The following is a 17,631-nucleotide window of genomic DNA, read 5'->3' as shown; positions in this document are numbered from 1 at the left end:
TTTTTTCCAATCACTGTCCAGACCAGATGAAGTTTACAGGTGTAAAATACTGGAAATCTAAAACTAACCAACACTTGTTGACTAGACCTAGGCACAATACAGCACCACCTCCACTGAGGCTGCCAGATGTCCAGTTTTTTACCAGAAAACCCAGTCAAAAAGGGATGTGTAGTGTCTTGATTGGACACCAAAAGTTCAGTTACGAGGAAGGGGGGATGGGGTGGGAGGAGCACCAGGTCATCAACCTGCACCAGGCCCCTACTCAACCAGGGCTGACTCCTACCTGCATCTTGTGGGCAGGCAGGCTCCCCGTCAAGGGCTGCAGTTCTCTGGCAGTGCAAAAGCAGAGGGAGCCCAGCTGGGCGGTGGTAGGGGTGGGGACAGAGGATTGAGGTATGATGAAGGAGGAGAGCAAGGCGTTGGGCATGGGGGAAGAGGCAGGACAGGGGGAGGTTCTGGCACTCCTGCAGTAGTGTCTGGTTTTCAGAAATTAGAAAGTTGGCAACCCTAACCTCTTTAATTTAATTACTTACTTTCATCATTGCCATTGAGCTTGAGGTACTGAAAAGCATAAGGTACTTTTTTTTATTTGTTAAACTTACTGATTTTATTATTTTATCACCTAAATTTTTACTATAATTTGTAAATTTATGGTTTGTATTGTAGGGATTCAGGACCCTGAATACACATATATTTATGTATAAAGTATGTCAAAAATTGTGTTAGTTATTGGAACATTTGCATCCAGATACTGTTAAGATATTGTTGCATTTAATAAATAAATAAGCAAATACAAATTCATGTTAGTGGAAAATGACCAGTTCCTGCCCTGAGGTTTGTGTACTTCACTCCATTAGCTTCAATGGGACCTGCATGTTTGTTTCTGAAGGCAAAATCTGACCTTCACTTCACTGTCCCCAAGTACGCTATGTATGGGTACAAGTAGACCCCTGGGGGGTAACGAGAGAAGATGTTCTTTTGTCTATATCATTAGAACATAAGAACAGCTGTACTGGGTCAAACCAAAGGTCCAGTTAGCCCAGTATCCTGTCTACTGACAGTGGCCAATGCCAGGTGCCCCAGAGGGAGTTAACCTAACAGATAATGATCAAGTGATCTCTCTCCTGCCATCCCTCTCACCCTCTTACAAACAGAGTCTAGGGACACCATTCCTTACCCCATCCTGGCTAATAGCCATAATGGACTTAACTGGATAAATTCATGGAGGTTCTCTTTTAAACTCTGTTATAGTCCCAGCCTTCACAACCTCCTCAAGTAAGAAGTTCCACAAGTTGACTGTGCGCTGTGTGAAGAACTTCCTTTTATTTGTTTTAAACCTGCTGCCTATTAATTTCATTTGGTGACCCCTAGTTCTTATATTATGGGAACAAGTAAATAACTTTTCCTTATCCACTTTCTCCACATCACTCATGATTTTATATACCTCTATCATATCCCCCCTTCGTCTCCTCTTTTCCAAGCTGAAGAGGCCTAGCCTCTTTAATCTCTCCTCATATGGGACTCATTCCAAACCCCTAATCATTTTAGTTGCCCTTCTCGGAACCTTTTCTAGTGCCAGTATATCTTTTCTGATATGAGACCATATCTGTATGCAGTATTCAAGATGTGGGCATACCATGGATTTATATAAGGGCAATAATATATTCTCAGTCTTATTCTCTATCCCCTTTTTAATGATTCCTAACATCCTGTTTGCTTTTTTGACAGCCTCTGCACACTGCGTGAACATCTTCAGAGAATTATCCACGATGACTCCAAGATCTTTTTCCTGATTTGTTGTAGCTAAATTAGCCCCCATCATATTGTATGAAAAGTTGGGGTTATTTTTTCCAGTGTGCATTACTTTACATTTATCCACATTAAATTTCATTTGCCATTTTGTTGCCCAATCACTTAGTTTTGTGAGATCTTTTTGAAGTTCTTCACAATCTGCTTTGGTCTTAACTACCTTGAGTAGTTTAGCATAATCTTCAAACTTTGCCACCTCACTGTTTACCCCTTTCTCCAGATCATTTATGAATAAGTTGAATAGGTTTGCTCCTAGGACTGACCCTTGGGGAACACCACTAGTTACCCTTCTCCATTCTGAGAATTTACCATTAATTCCTACCCTTTGTTCCCTGTCTTTTAACCAGTCCTCAATCCATGAAAGGACCTTCCCTTTTATCCCATTCCAGCTTAATTTACGTAAGAGTCTTTGGTGAGGGACCTTGTCAAAGGCTTTCTGGAAATTTAAGTACACTAGGTGCACCGGATCCCCCTTGTCCACATGTTTGTTGACCCCGTTAAAGAACTCTAATAAATTAGTAAGACACAATTTCCCTTTAAAGAAACCATGTTGACTTTGCCCAACAATTTATGTTCTTCTATGTGACTGACAATTTTATTCTTTACTATTGTTTCGACTAATTTGCCCGGTAAGGGGGCAGGGATAGCTCAGTGGTTTGAGCATTGGTTGTGAGCTCAATCCTTGAGGGGGCCACTTAGGGACAAAATCAGTTCTTGGTCCTGCTAATGAAAGCAGGGCACTGGACTCAATGACTTTTCAGGGTCCCTTCCAGCTCTATGAGATAGGTATAGCTCCATATATTTCGCTTTGCGAACAGGGGCTGCTAACAGGGAGTTTCGCAAGGGAGTTCTCCAGGTGAAGGAGGTACAAATACAGCAACTGTGGGGTAAGTGACTGTCTATAGTGTGTTTGTGGGTTACTTGCTGTGTGCTGAGCTTGTGTTTGGTTGGTTGTTTGAAGGACCGGGTGCTGTGGCTGGCAGTTGGAGGCTGTGAGCTTCAAAGGAAGGTTTGAAAGCTAGAAGCCTCTGGTAATCGGCTGAGCCTTAATCAGTGGGTGGGGCATTCACTCAGGCCAGGGCTTTATAAAGCCACGCACAAGCGACCAGGGAGCTTTGTGAACAGGGGCTGCTAAACAGGAAGTTTCGGAAGGGAGCAGGGGTCCCTTGTCAGTTCTATCTGTGCCCCTTTAGTCCCCTTAAAAACCTATAAACCAAACTACATTTAAAACCTCCTTCTTTAAACCACCCTTTCATTAACTAGGAGACAATGCAGGCAGAGGCCCAGCAGGAGAGTGGGGGCTATCCAGTTTATTGCGTTGAGTGTAGCATGTATGATTACCTGCCCTGTGGGCGGGTGGCGTATGTGTGCAGTCAGTGCAAGGAACTCCTGGCCCTCAGAGACCACGTATGGACGTTGGAGGCTAGGGTGGGGAACTAGAGGAGCTAAGAGAGGTATGGTGATGAGGCTTTCCGAGGTACTGTAGAATTGTCCCACCTCTGGTCAGACAGCCTCTGCGCTGTTGAGGAGGAAGAAAGGCCCAGGGAAGCAGAGCAGTCAATGGGAGCAGAGGGAAACCTTCCCATAGTTGGGACCCTCCTTCCAGATGGTGCTGGGGTTTTCTCTCGCACTGAGGTTACCTCCCTGGGGGAGGGAACTCCAGTTTCTAGGAAAAGGCAAGTGTTAGTAATGGGAGATTCGATCATTAGAAACGTAGATAGCTGGGTTTATGATGACTGGGGGAATCGTATGGTGACTTGCCTGCCTGGTGCGAAGGTTGGGGATCTCTCGAGGCATCTAGACAGACTTACGTGTAGTGCTGGGGAGGAGTCAGTGGTCGTGGTACATGTAGGTACCAATGACATAGGGAAGGGTAGGAGAGATGTCCTGGAAGCCAAATTTAGGCTGCCAGGGAAGAGACTGAAATCTAGGACCTCCATGGTGGCATTCTCAGAAACGCTCCCAGTTCCACGCACAGGGCCAGGTAGGCAGGTAGAGCTTCAGAGTCTCAATGCGAGGATGAGACGATGGTATAGAGAGGAGGGGTTTACATTCATTAGGAACTAAGGAAACTTTTGGGATGGGGGGAGCCTATACAGGAGCGATGGGCTCCACCTAAACCAAAGTGGAACCAGACTGCTGGCACTAAACATTAAAGAGGTTGTAGAGCAGTTTTTAAACTAGGAGATGGGGGAAAGCCGACTGCTGCAGAGGAGCACGTGGATCGGACACAGACTTCTCTTAGGGGAGAGTCTGATGACAGAGAATCTCCAGGTTATAGTCAGGAGCAGAGGATGGAAGAGGATAATGTAAGGGCCAGATTAGATGATAAACAGTCACATAAAAAAGAATCTGGCACATCAGAAAAGGGCAAACAGGGACAAGTTTTTAAAGTGCTTGTACACAAATCGTAGAAGTCTAAATAATAAGATGGGTGAACTAGAGTGCCTTGTGTTAAAGGAGGATATTGATATAATAGGCATCACAGAAACCTGGTGGACTGAGAGCAATCAATGGGACACAATCATTCTGGGGTACAAAATATATCGGAAAGACAGAACAGGTTGTGTAGGGGGAGGAGTGGCACTATATGTGAAAGAAAATGTAGATTCAAATGAAGTAAAAATCTGAGGCGAATCCACATGTTCCATAGAATCTCTATGGATAGAAATGTCATGCTCTAATAAAAATATAACATTAGGGATCTATTATCGACCACCTGACTAGGACAGTAATAGTGATGATGAAATGCTAAGAGAAATTAGAGAGGCTATCAAAATTAAGAACCCAATAATAGTGGGGGATTTCAATTATCCCCATATTGACTGGGAACATTTCACTTCAGGACGAAATGCAGAGATAAAATTTCTCGATACTTTAAATGACTGCTTCATGGAGCAGCTGGTACGGGAACCCACAAGGGAAGAGGCAACTCTAGATTTAATCCTGAGTGGAGCGCAGGAGCTGGTCCAAGAGGTAACTATAGCAGGACCACTTGCAAATAGTGACCATAATATAATAACATTTAACATCCCTGTGGTGGGAAGAACATCTCAACAGCCCAACACTGTGGCATTTAATTTCAAAAGGGGGAACTATACAAAAATGAGGGGATTAGTTAAACAAAAGTTAAAAGGTAATAACAAAATGTTTTTTAAGTACATCAGAAGCAGGAAGGCTGCTAAACAACCAGTGGGGCCCCTATATGATCGAGATACAAAAGGAGCCCTTAAAGACGATAAAGCCATTGCAGAGAAACTAAATGGATTCTTTGCTTCAGTTTTCATGGCTGCGGATGTTAGGAGATTCCCAAACCTGAGCCGGCTTTTGTAGGTGACAGATCTGAGGAACTGTCACAGACTGAAGTGTCATTAGAGGAGGTTTTGGAATTGATAAACTCAACATTAACAAGTCACCGGGACCCGATAGCACTGACCCAAGAGTTCTGAAAGAACTCATATGTGAAGTTGTGGAACTATTAACTAAGGTTTGTAACCTGTCCTTTAAATCAGCTTCGGTACCCAATGACTGGAAGTTAGCTAATGTAACGCCAATATTTAAAAAGGGCTCTAGAGGTTACCCCAGCAATTACAGACTGGTAAGTCTAACGTCGGTACCGGGCAAATTAGTCGAAACAATAGTTAAGAATAAAATTGTCAGACACATAGGGCTAGTCTACACTAGGGGGGGAAATCGATCTAAGATACGCAACTTCAGCTACATGAACAGCATAGCTGAAATCGAAGTATCTTAGATCGACTTACCTACCGTCCTCACAGTGCAGGATCGACGTCTGTGGCTCCCCGTCGACTCCGCTACCGCCGTTCACGTTGGTGGAGTCCAGAGTCGACAGGAGCTCGTTCGGGGATCAATATATCACGTCTAGATGAGACACAATATATCGATCCCTGAGAAATCAATTGCTACCCGTCGGCGGGTAGTGAAGACGAAGTCATAGAAAAACAAACTGTTGAGCAATAGTCAACATGGTTTCTGTAAAGGGAAATCTGTCTTACTAATCTGTTAAGAGTTCTTTGAAGGGGTCAAACAAACATGTGGACAAAGGGGATCCAGTGGACATAGTGTACTTAGATTTCCAGAAAGCCTTTGACAAGGTCCCTCACCAAAGACTCTTACGTAAATTAAGCTGGAATGGGATAAAAGGGAAGGTCCTTTCACGGATTGAGAACTGGTTAAAAGACAGGGAACAAAGGGTAGGAATTAATGGTAAATTCTCAGAACGGAGAGGGGTAACTGGTGGTGTTCCCCAAAGGTCAGTCCTAGGACCAATCCTATTCAATTTATTCATAAATGATCTGGAGAAAGGGGTAAACAGTGAGGTGGCAAAGTTTGCAGATGATACTAAACTACTCAAGATAAGACCAAAGCAGATTGTGAAGAACTTCAAAAAGATCTCACAAAACTAAGTGATTGGGCAACAAAATGGCAAATGAAATTTAATGTGGATAAATGTAAAGTAATGCACACTGGAAAAAATAATCCCAACTATACATACAATATGATGGGGGCTAATTTAGCTACAACAAATCAGGAAAAAGATCTTGGAGTCATCGTGGATAGTTCTCTGAAGATGTTCACGCAGTGTCCAGAGGCGGTCAAAAAAGCAAACAGGATGTTAGGAATCATTAAAAAGGGGATAGAGAATAAGACTGAGAATATATTATTGCCCTTGTATAAATCCATGGTATGCCCACATCTTGAATACTGCATACAGATATGGTCTCATATCAGAAAAGATATACTGGCACTAGAAAAGGTTCCGAGAAGGGCAACTAAAATGATTAGGTTTTGGAATGAGTCCCATATGAGGAGAGATTAAAGAGGCTAGGCCTCTTCAGCTTGGAAAAGAGGAGACGAAGGGGGGATATGATAGAGGTATATAAAATCATGAGTGATGTGGAGAAAGTAGATAAGGAAAAGTTATTTACTTATTCCCATAATACAAGAACTAGGGGTCACCAAATGAAATTAATAGGCAGCAGGTTTAAAACAAATAAAAGGAAGTTCACACAGCGCACAGTCAACTTGTGGAACTCCTTACCTGAGGAGGTTGTGAAGGATAGGAATAAATTCATGGTGGTTAAGTCCATAAATGACTATTAGCCAGGATGGAGTAAGGAATGGTGTCCCTAGCCTCTGTTTGTCAGAAGATGGAGATGGATGGCAGGAGAGTGATCACTTGATCATTACCTGTTAGGTTCACTCCCTCTAGGGCACCTGGCATTGGCCACTGTCGGTAGACAGACACTGGGCTAGATTGGCCTTTGGTCTGACCCGGTACAGCCGTTCTTATGTACCGACATTAGACTTACCGGTCTGTGATTGCCGGGATCACCTCTGGAGCCCTTTTTAAATATTGGCATTACATTAGCTATCTTCCAGTTGCTGGGTACAGAAACCGATTTAAAGGACAGGTTACAAACCCTAGTAATAGTTCTGCAACTTCACATTTGAGTTCTTTCAGAACTCTTGGGTCAATGCCATCTGGTCCCGGTGACTTGTTAATGTTAAGTTTTATCAATTCCAAAACCTCCTCTAATGACACTTCAATCGGTGACAGTTCCTCAGATCTGTCACCTACAAACCCAGCTCAGGTTTGGGAATCTCCTAACATCCGCAGCCATGAAAACTGAAGCAAAGAATCCATTTAGTTTCTCTGCAATGGCTTTATCGTCTTTAAATGCTCCTTTTGTATCTCGATCATCTAGGGGCACCACTGGTTGTTTAGCAGCCTTCCTGCTTCTGATGTACTTAAAAAACATTTTGTTATTACCTTTTGAGTTTTTGGCTAGCCGTTCTTCAAACTCCTCTTTGGCTTTTCTTATTACATTTTTACACTTAATTTGGCAGTGTTTATGCTCCTTTCTATTTACCTCACTAGGATTTGACTTTATACCTTTTAAAAGATGCCTTTTTATCTCTCACTGCTTCTTTTACATGCTTGTTAAGCCACAGTGGCTCTTTTTTAGTTTTTACTGTTTTTACACTTAATTTGGGGTATGTATTGAAGTTGGGCCTCTATTATGGTGTCTTTAAGAAGTGCCCATGCAGCTTGCAGGGATTTCACTTTAGTCACTGTACCTTTTAAATATTCTTGTTCATTCTGAGAAGAAAGCAAGCAGAAAGTGGTTACGTTCATCATATGTTAATAACATCAGGTCCTAAAGCTATTTACCTGTCTTCTACTGTTTTGTTGGAGGGATAGAACACCTTGAATGAAAATCCACTTCTTGGAAAAGAACCCTATAATGAAAAATACACCAAACTTGTGTCAGCATTTTGGAGTGTTATTGTGCAAAGAACAAAGTGTAACTCCTCTCTTTTTGTCTGTTAACCATACAATAGTTTCCCTGCTATATTTGGCCTACTAAGAATACTTAAAATAAATTTCATTGATTAAATTCAGTTTTAAAGATATACAGTTCTCTGCTTATTGGAGATGTAGCATCCTTATTTTGGTAAAGCATAAAGAAAATCTTACAGGATTTATGCAAAGGCAGTCAGTATTAGTAACGGTGAAAGGATCATATTTATCTGCAGTGACGATCAGATCTGGCACAGGGTACACTCTCAAGGTGTAATCATATGCCCAAAATACAGGGCTGACATAAAGTGGAAGTGGAGTCAGATGTCCTTGTGATAATATAGTCTTTACAAACTGCAAGACAAAAAGAAAAGAAAATAATGAAAATGAAATATTCAACCAACCAAAATTCACATTTGCCATATCAGAATTATTCCATGGATCATACTGTGTTTGAAGAACCACCAGCCACTGTTAATGGATGCATTAGATACATGTGACTCTATGGTTCCACTGATATTAATGAAGACCTGAATATGCCATAAAGTCAATATTATGGCAAGGTTTTCCCCTCCCATTAAATTGCCTTAATGATGCAGACTGAAAAGGAAGAGGGCACTATGGGTACAACACAATGCAGCTGTCAGAGGGAAAATGCTTGGGGTCATGCAGAAAGCATCCTTGCTGACACACACAATAGAAGGGAGAAAGGTGTTTTTGTCATAAAGATTTGTGGCATGCGTGCACACACAAAATGAAGATTTGTAAATTTTGTTTTTGACTGGGTTGCTCTTGACACAAAAAGGCTCCACTGTTGTGTGACGCAGTAAGCGGGGAGGGATAGCTCAGTGGTTTGAGCATTGGCCTGCTAAACCCCGAGTTGAGAGTTTACTCCTTGAGGGGGCCACTTAGGGATCTGGGGCAAAATCAGTATTTGGTCCTGCTAGTGAAGGCAGGGGGCTGGATTTGATGACCTTTCAGGGTCCCTTCCAGCTTTATGAGATAGGTATATATCCATATGTTATAAGGAAGCCTCAGAGACAAATAGGTGCCAAGTTGTGCAAGCCCTGGGTACCCACAAACAAAACTATATAAACTCAGCCACCATTCTGACCCCTGGAATATCAAGGCACAACAGGATATATTGTGCTAAACCTTTCATTAAGAAGTCAGAATTTCTTGGCACAATAGCTATTACTGGCAACACACACACTCAGAACACTAGTTGCTAGAAAGTTCCAAACTTGTGCACATAGGTGCCTGGACCCCAGCAATGGGATCCAGAGAGACAAGGACTCAGAGAACTCTGAATGCTGCCAGTTTTGTTAGATCTTCAGTTATTTTACTATAGAACTTGCTTCTGAAGTAGTAACATATGCACTGAACTCTTTTTACAATACTGTCCTGTCATCAAACATTCTGACTATTATGAGGTTTTGTTATATTGAGGTAAGTGATACGGAACTAAAAGGTACATAAATCTTGTGTAAAACACTGTAAATCAAGGAGATCTTAACAAGAAATATTGGGCTTTGTAGCCAATGATTATTTTTAGTATTCATATATCATGTGATGTGATAATCAGTATGTTATATGACATATATTCATTGTATGTTAATTAGAGTTGATTTGTAGGATGATAAAAGTATAAGATTAATCAGTATTTAAAGGAACCAAGAATTAGATATGAGTAAGACAAGCTGCAATGCAAGACCTGTAGGCCAAAGCCTGCAAGACTTTAGCTTAGCTATTTTAGGGTTTGGAGACAAGAAATTATTGCACAAGACAATGACAGAGAAACAACCCAAGAGATGACAGGAAAGAGGTATTAATCGGTAACATTGCAAAAGTACAGCCTGGAAGATTAAAATTAAATCATAAAATGCTGAAACAACAAATATTGCCTCTTAACACGTGCCCTAACTGCAGACAAAGGTGGTCCATCAATGTTGACAAGAACCTACCCAGCCTATAGAATTTGGGGTCCCTTGTGTCTCCAGGGGACATAAACCAATAAGAAAGAGAGGGTTGACACTTTTAGGGACATACACAGAATGTGAGTATAGATCAGTGGTTCTCAAACTTTTGTACTGGTGACCCCTTTCACATATCAAGCCTCTAAGTGCAACCCCCCTTATAAATTAAAAACAAACACTTTTTTATGTATTTAACACCATTGTAAATGCTGAATGCAAAGCAGGGTTTGGGGTGCAGGCTGACAGCTTGCAACCCCCCATATAATAACCTCACAACTCCCTGAGGGATCCCGATCCCCAGTTTGAGAACCCCGGTATAGACAGACTCACAGTATAAAAGGGGTGCCCAGAGCAGGGAAATTGGGCTTCCTATGGGAAACTCCAGCAGGAACCACTCTCGTAGTGCTAGTCCAATCCATGAGAGGGCCATCAGACTCTAATACCATCCAGGAGAGTGTGAGTAGGTCTGTAGGTATAACTAGTTCAGTTCCTATGGACACATATAATGTATATGTTGTGACATTTACAGTTTTGTTGGTAACTTTAATAAAACTCCTAGAAGATAGATGCGCTTGTTGTTATTTGCCTATGGTTTTATGTGTTCCTATGAACTCTAATTCTAGAACTAACAGAGGTGACTCTGGAGAACTTGAGCCTGAGCTGCAGAGCTGAACCCACTGAGGGATAATTACCATTAAATAGAATAAAAGGCTACAGCATACTCTTAACTTACATGGTTAGGAATATCCAAGTTGGTGCTAGGAAAGCGGACGCAATTTCTGCACATTTTATTTACTAAATCTTCACGAAAGATGATGATTTCTTGTGTGCAGTATTGAACCCTGAATAGAAAATACTGAATGAAATTTTAATTTTCCTGGCATTGGAATGAAGTAATAAACGTTAAGAAAGCCTGGAAAAATATTTCAATGTCAATCTCTTCCCTACTGTTTATACCTACAAAAATTAAAGATAAATTGCAGTTAAAACCACTGTCTCCAAATCCTGACAGCACACTTCCCTTCCTTTCAAATATAGAAGGTAAACACATTGGATCTGAGCTGTCTTTGTTTATATTTCTGCTACTGAACTTTTAGATGAGGGAAGAATATAAGATAATTGCACAATATGTACAGATACTAATTTTAAGGGATACATAAACTTCTTTATTCCTCAATGAATACAAGTAGAAAAGGTTTCAAAGTAAAATGTACCTTTTACTGCTAATGTTTAAAAGCAATTTACCTCTAATATATTTATTGTAGCTATCACACATTTTAAGAATGTTACTTCTACACACAAACTGGTCACTCACTAAAACAATATGAAAAATAGCAATAGGTGTTTGGCATTCTCTGGTTATTATAAAAGTCACACATTTACCTGCAAGGATTTGTAGTGAAAACTGAAAATGGCACCTGCTGTCTGAATTCACTAGTGATGTTTTCAGCCAGTGGTGGCCTACAACAAAAAGAGTAACATTGCAGAAGATTTGTATGCTCTTTAGCAATATTGTACTAGAAAGTTCTTAAAATTAGAAAAACCATGTAGCAAACTTGCCTTGGCAAAATTGAACCAGGACCAGGATCTTCAGGACCAGGAACAAACACAAATCGACTGCTATAAATAATTTAATGCATAACTTATGTTTAATATAGTCAAAATTGCAATTATCTAAATTTAAGTTACATATTATCAATGGATATAAACTGGACACTAGGAAATTTAGACTTGAAATTAGACCAAGGTTTCTAACCATTAGAGGAGTGAAGTTCTGGAACAGCCTTCCAAGGGGAGTAGTGGGGGCAAAAGACATCTGGCTTCAAGACTAAGCTTGATAAGTTTATGGGGGGGATGGTATGATGGGATAGCCTAATTTCAGCAATTAATTCATCTTTGATTATTAGCAGGTAAATATGCCCAATGGTCTGTAATGGGATGTTAGATGGGGTGGGAACTGAGTTACTACAGAGAATTCTTTCCTGGGTGCTGGCTGGTGAGTCTTGCCCACATGCTCAGGGTTTAACTGATTGCCATATTTGGGGTCAGGGCAGATTGGCAGAGGCCCTGGAGGTTTTTCGCGTTCCTCTGCAGCATGAGGCACAGGTCACTTGCTGGAGGATTTTCTGCACCTTGAGGTCTTTAAACTATGATTTGAGGACTTCAATAACTCAGACATAGGTTAGGGGTTTGTTACAGGAGTGAGTGGGTGGGTGAGATTCTGTGGCCTGCGTTGTGCAGGAGGTCAGACTAGATGATCATAATGGTCCCTTCTGACCTTAAACTCTATGAGTATCAAATTATACAGATGCTTAAGTAATGTTACTCTATGGGTACCCACTTTGGTGACCAGCTCCAGTAAATTGAGTGCTGTTATTACAAATTCAGAGCATCAGAAGATGGAGAGGATGAGCCTGGCTATCCCTGCCTTTCCCTCCGTACCCTCAAATCCATGTAGTAGTAGTAGTATTTATTTGTATGACTACAGAAGCCTTAGTCACAGACCAGGGCCCCATTGTGCTAGGTGCTGTACAAACACAAAACAAAACGAATCTGTGCTCAAAGAGCTTACATCAAAATATAAGACGAGATGACAGATGAACAAACAGACAAGTGAACACAAGGAAACAATGAGAATATGGGTTGGCATTATTGGCAATGGTGTCAGCAAAGCAGTGGCCTAACCACTGTCAAGTTTTTTGTAGGCATCACAGCAAAAGTGAGTTTTGAAGAGGGTTTTGTGGGAAGGGTCAGCCCCACAGCCATGGAAGGAGGCTTTGAAAGATCAGAGAAACAGGAACAATAAAGTGTAGGGAGATTGTTTACAGGTGCTCCCTTTCTACTACTTTGGTCCTAAAATAATGGCTGTGGAAAGCTGTTGGGGGAGAGGTGGAAAAGAAATGGGTCTTTATCAAGCCAATATTTCTGATAAAGCTTTCTGGGGCTTGCACAGCTTGAAGGTCTGCAGCTGCTTCTAGCAGTGTAAGAACTTACATTTGAATTTATAAAATCCAGCTTAGGCCCTGGTCTTGCAGCAAGCTTGGCATGGGTAAGCCCCCCCACTGGGCACCAGGCAGGCACAGAAGTTCACCTGAATAGCATTCTGGCAAGATCAGGGGCTATAAATAATGTACATGAAAACAGTTCCAGAGCTGGAGAATTGGTCTAACTTTTGTTCAACAAACTAGCTCACATTACACAGCTATCACAGGCTGGATCCAAACCTTATACACCGCCCAAAATAATATGACCTTGTTTCAACACTGTGGCATGGTACTGTGAACAGCTACACAATCATAGCTGACCCATAGTAATTAATGAAGTATTTAAAAGTCATTAGCACACCTATGCTGTTAACTTTTTCACATAATAAACATAACTTTACCATTATGAAGCATTTTGATACATACCTTTTATGAATGCTGGGGTATTCACATATTATGTCAGCAAGAGCCTTGAGGGAATCTGAAGTCAGAAAAAAATGCATTTAAAGATTTCTTATGACACTATGTGTCTGGACACTAAAATTATGTACTTCATGAACTGTTCATACTTTTTAATATGTCTAAAATACTGTCTCTCCTAAAACATTCAAAATGTAATACAAGTTAAAAAGTATATATTTTAATCAATATTTGTTGCCCATTTAATGTACAATAAATATCTGACTACAAAGACTGTCATACCTTTTAGGGACTGAATTTGATTTTTTCCATATGGTGCAGATGAAAAATTTCCACAAAAGAAAAAACAAGTTGGAGGCACAGAGGAGTAACCTGGGAAAGATACATGAACATTACACTCAGTATTACTTTGTACTTTAGCATTCTTCACTGATGAACAGTTCACCCTCCAGTCTGTTTCATTAGGATCAGAAGCTGGGGCAGTGCTTCCAGCTTTATCACTGTTAATGTGGCCAAGCAATTATTTTAAAGCAGGAATTTAGGAGACAGCTTGCATATTTATTTATAACTATTTAGAGGGGAACAGGATTGAGATGCACCATCTCATTTACAGGGAATCCTCCGTTATCTGCAGCAACAACAACACAGGGTCTGCTCCAGCTCCAGACTTCAGTAGGAGCAGATTAGGCCAATAGTTAGTATTTCCACACAAAAGCAATCAAATCACACCAGATTTATTCAAAATAAATACACTAATTTTAAAAATACCTACTTTCCCTTTCGAATAGTAAAAAAGGACAGATACCCTTACAGTATCTGTAAGATGTGTGATATATGTTCCAAAGTCTGAGTGCGTGAACACACGCCTCTCTCTCCACTAAAAAGTAATTCCAGCACACTGCAGTGTACTTACTTATTCTCTCTTTAGATTGTTAATTAGAGGTACCTCTCTAAACAGTCTAAGTCTCTCTGACAAATATTTTAAATTCAACAAATCACAAAAAGAAACAGCAACCCAATAACACAAAATACTACTAAGTAATCCAACAAATTAAAATAACCAAAATAAACCAAATTCCCAATAAAAATTAACAAGAACGAGTACTGAGGCTCTCTTATATGTCTCAGATTTACATCCCCATTTTTTAAATTACTCTATTCCAGGCTCAAGTTTTGTTCCACTGGCTTAAAATTCAATTGATAAATGAAGCATCTAACAAAAGGTTTTATGTCAGGAAAAATTAAACTCCTAACCAATGTCTCTAATCTGATATTTCTCCCAAATATTACTGTATGTTTTTAAAAAGCATGCCATATTTATTTATCTATATTATAAATAAAACTCTTATTTGACCTAATTTTTGATATAGTAAATCTATTACATGCATCCTAAAAAGTAGGCTACTTAACTGATCAAGATCCCTTTATTACTTTATCATATGCAATCTTACACTAGTTTAATTATTTTGACAAATGTTGACAAGAAGTGACTTAACTGGTTTCCATAATGTCTGATACTAGGATAGAGTTTGATAATTTGTCTCCAATTTTCAATAAATTGAAAGTAATTTCCCACGTATGATTTTATTTTTTCCACCTCCAAACATTTGCATTCTATCCAAGGCAGAGAATACATTTTGTTCCAAACGTATGTTGGAACACCAAGAAGCAACTCGTGGATCACAGAGACATTTGCTGTACAAGACCTGTCAACTCTACTAATGTAATGATGGGGGAGAAACAGTGCATATTTTAAGAATAATCATAGCATGTTCTTACTACTAAAACCAGCAAGGGCACAAGAGGCAGTATTAGAGTCCATAATGGAAAAGGTTTCTTTAAAAAAAAAAAAAAAAAAAAAAGGGCCAAGGAAGAAACAAGGCAAACATTCTTGTCACATCACATAACATGGCTACAACTCAAAACAATATTTTTACTAAAGGAAACATAGAGAACTATCTGAGCTCACAACTTTTTACAAAAAACACAATGCAGATCAATTAAAAAAACTGTTAGAGAGGGGTCCAAATAAGAAAAATAATACAAGCCATGAATCAGAGCTGCAACCACTTAAAGAAAGATTGACTTTTCATCAGAACCGGGTATAGATTTGGCAGGGTTCTACACTCCATAAGATGTGCTCCATGTAACTCTCTCTCTCTAATTGTAAGGTTATCCAGTCATGCGTTTACACTGACAGTGGCATGTGGCTAGTGACTATTACGCTGCTGCCCTAGCTTTTCTCGGCATCTGCTTAATAGTGACAGATTAGTTGTGGTGTTTTTTTTGTCAAGTTGTGATATGACAACTCCTGTTTTGGCAAAAGAATTTATTAAAAGTCAGAAAGCATAAAGCCAAACCAAACTGCTGAAACATTCTTCAACATAAGGATCAGTTAAAAAAGCAAACAACGCTGCACCTACCTGAAAACATAGTGTGAAGCTTTTCTAACACTTCTACCTGGTCCAGCCAAACATCAGAAACAAAAACAAACATGGCATCTTCATTTTCATCCTCCAGTTGTTTCAGTTTTGCAGAAGCTTTTACTGAAGTTGAAGAAGGCCCTCCAAAAAAGTTTATGTTTCCATAATATGCCCTACATAATTAAAAACAATATTTTGTCATTCTTCAGGTTTTTATTTATTTTAACATGTTTACTGCTGTCGTAATTAAGGGCCACTCAAGAGTGGGACCCCTCTGTGCTAGGTACAAACAGAGTAGTAGATGATCCCTGCCCTTAAGAGCTTACAATCTAAATATACCAGGCAGACACAGGATGGGAAAGGGGTAGAACATACAAGCAGAGTGAACAATGTGGTAGCAGCAAAGCGCATCTTGGTTCCACAACTTAATTAAATTAACTTATTTATTTTGGGTGAGTTTACCTTAGGAGGGGATCAGCTAAATAGAAAGAAATGGGAAGGGGAGAAGAGGATAACGGGCAGGTGTGGAGTGAAGGTGAGGTGAAGAGACTTTGAAGGAGGAGTCGGGGATCAGCACAGGGCAGAGAAAGTACCATCAAACTGTAGAAAGTTCTTTGAATGTCCAGAGATCTAAAAGGTCCTTTCTTTGGCTTCTTCCACCATCCTGGGACCTAATGCCCACCAGAGTAGGGGGCTCTCCCCTGCACAGTTCTGAACTCAGAAGGCTGCTGGAGGAAAGGGTGGCCCCGGTTAATTGCCATTTTACCCCTTACTTCCCTCTCCACTCCCTCCTACTGTGCAGCAGTCCCTGGTTTGGCTGCTTCTGCCTCTACTTGCTGGAATTTCTGCTTGAAGTCTCTGTTAACCTCTTTTTCTTCCCAAATCATGTCTGGCTATGACCCATTTTCCCGATTAATTTAAATTTTTATTATGAAAAATCTTTGCTAATTGAAAATTAGACAAGATGACATTCAGTATCCATATGGGGGGGGGGGGGAAATCGAAGAGAGGTGAAGACAGAAAAGGGAGTCATCCAGACATTAAGCATGGGCTTTGACTTGCTAAACTTGAACACGTTCTCACTGGTATTTTGGTCCTGGGTTCTCTTTCACATTTATCCTCAGAACAATCCTTGCATCCCATTGCTTCATTTCTATGCAGTAGTTTCCCAATCTCTATCTGACAAGGGGTTATATCATTATCAATATTAATGTACAAAAGGCCTAATCTAAAGCCCGTTAACCACTGGGACTCTTTCCACTGACACAATGGGATTTGGATCAGGCTCAAATGGACCAGCAAGATATAAAAGTCAATGCAACATTTTTAAGAAAGAAAGGAAAGCACACCACTGATATTCTACAAATAACAAATAGTAGTACTTTGAAAGATATAACAAAATATGAGAAGTCAGAATGAAGTAATTAAAAGTTGTTCTTATACCTAGTGGTAGCAGAAGGCTCAGTGGGTGGAAATCCAAAAGCATTCACGTGGAATATTTGATCTTCATACCAGCCTACGAAGTTTAATCCCCACCCCACAGAAATGCATTTTAGTGAATTGAACATATCTTTAACACTGTATTTTATACTAACATTGCTTCAATTTAACAAACAGTAAAAGCTCAAAAATATGAAAATGACACTACTTCCACCCTTTCTTATTTATTTTCCATTTAGTTAATTATGAAATTT

At 40.2% G+C, this 17,631-nt stretch overlaps 1 protein-coding gene across 1 annotated transcript in view; it reads right to left on the bottom strand.

Annotated features, from left to right (window-relative positions):
* Window positions 1–17,631, bottom strand: part of POLE2 (DNA polymerase epsilon 2, accessory subunit) — a 32,653-nt gene that overhangs the window by 1,302 nt on the left and 13,720 nt on the right. Inside the window, exons 10-18 of the mRNA XM_050954700.1 lie at window positions 17,381–17,453; window positions 15,938–16,110; window positions 13,797–13,886; window positions 13,521–13,575; window positions 11,671–11,730; window positions 11,494–11,571; window positions 10,844–10,952; window positions 8,312–8,488; window positions 8,006–8,073 (exon numbers count right to left, since the gene is read on the bottom strand). Of these exons, the coding sequence (XP_050810657.1) occupies window positions 8,006–8,073; window positions 8,312–8,488; window positions 10,844–10,952; window positions 11,494–11,571; window positions 11,671–11,730; window positions 13,521–13,575; window positions 13,797–13,886; window positions 15,938–16,110; window positions 17,381–17,453 (883 nt within the window). The remainder of the gene's footprint in view (window positions 1–8,005; window positions 8,074–8,311; window positions 8,489–10,843; window positions 10,953–11,493; window positions 11,572–11,670; window positions 11,731–13,520; window positions 13,576–13,796; window positions 13,887–15,937; window positions 16,111–17,380; window positions 17,454–17,631) is intronic.

The sequence above is a fragment of the Gopherus flavomarginatus genome, chromosome 5, assembly GCF_025201925.1.
Source record: "Gopherus flavomarginatus isolate rGopFla2 chromosome 5, rGopFla2.mat.asm, whole genome shotgun sequence".
NCBI lineage: Eukaryota > Metazoa > Chordata > Testudines > Testudinidae > Gopherus > Gopherus flavomarginatus.
The sequence above is the reverse complement of the archived record's forward strand: the minus strand, read 5'-3'. Positions and strand labels throughout refer to the sequence as shown.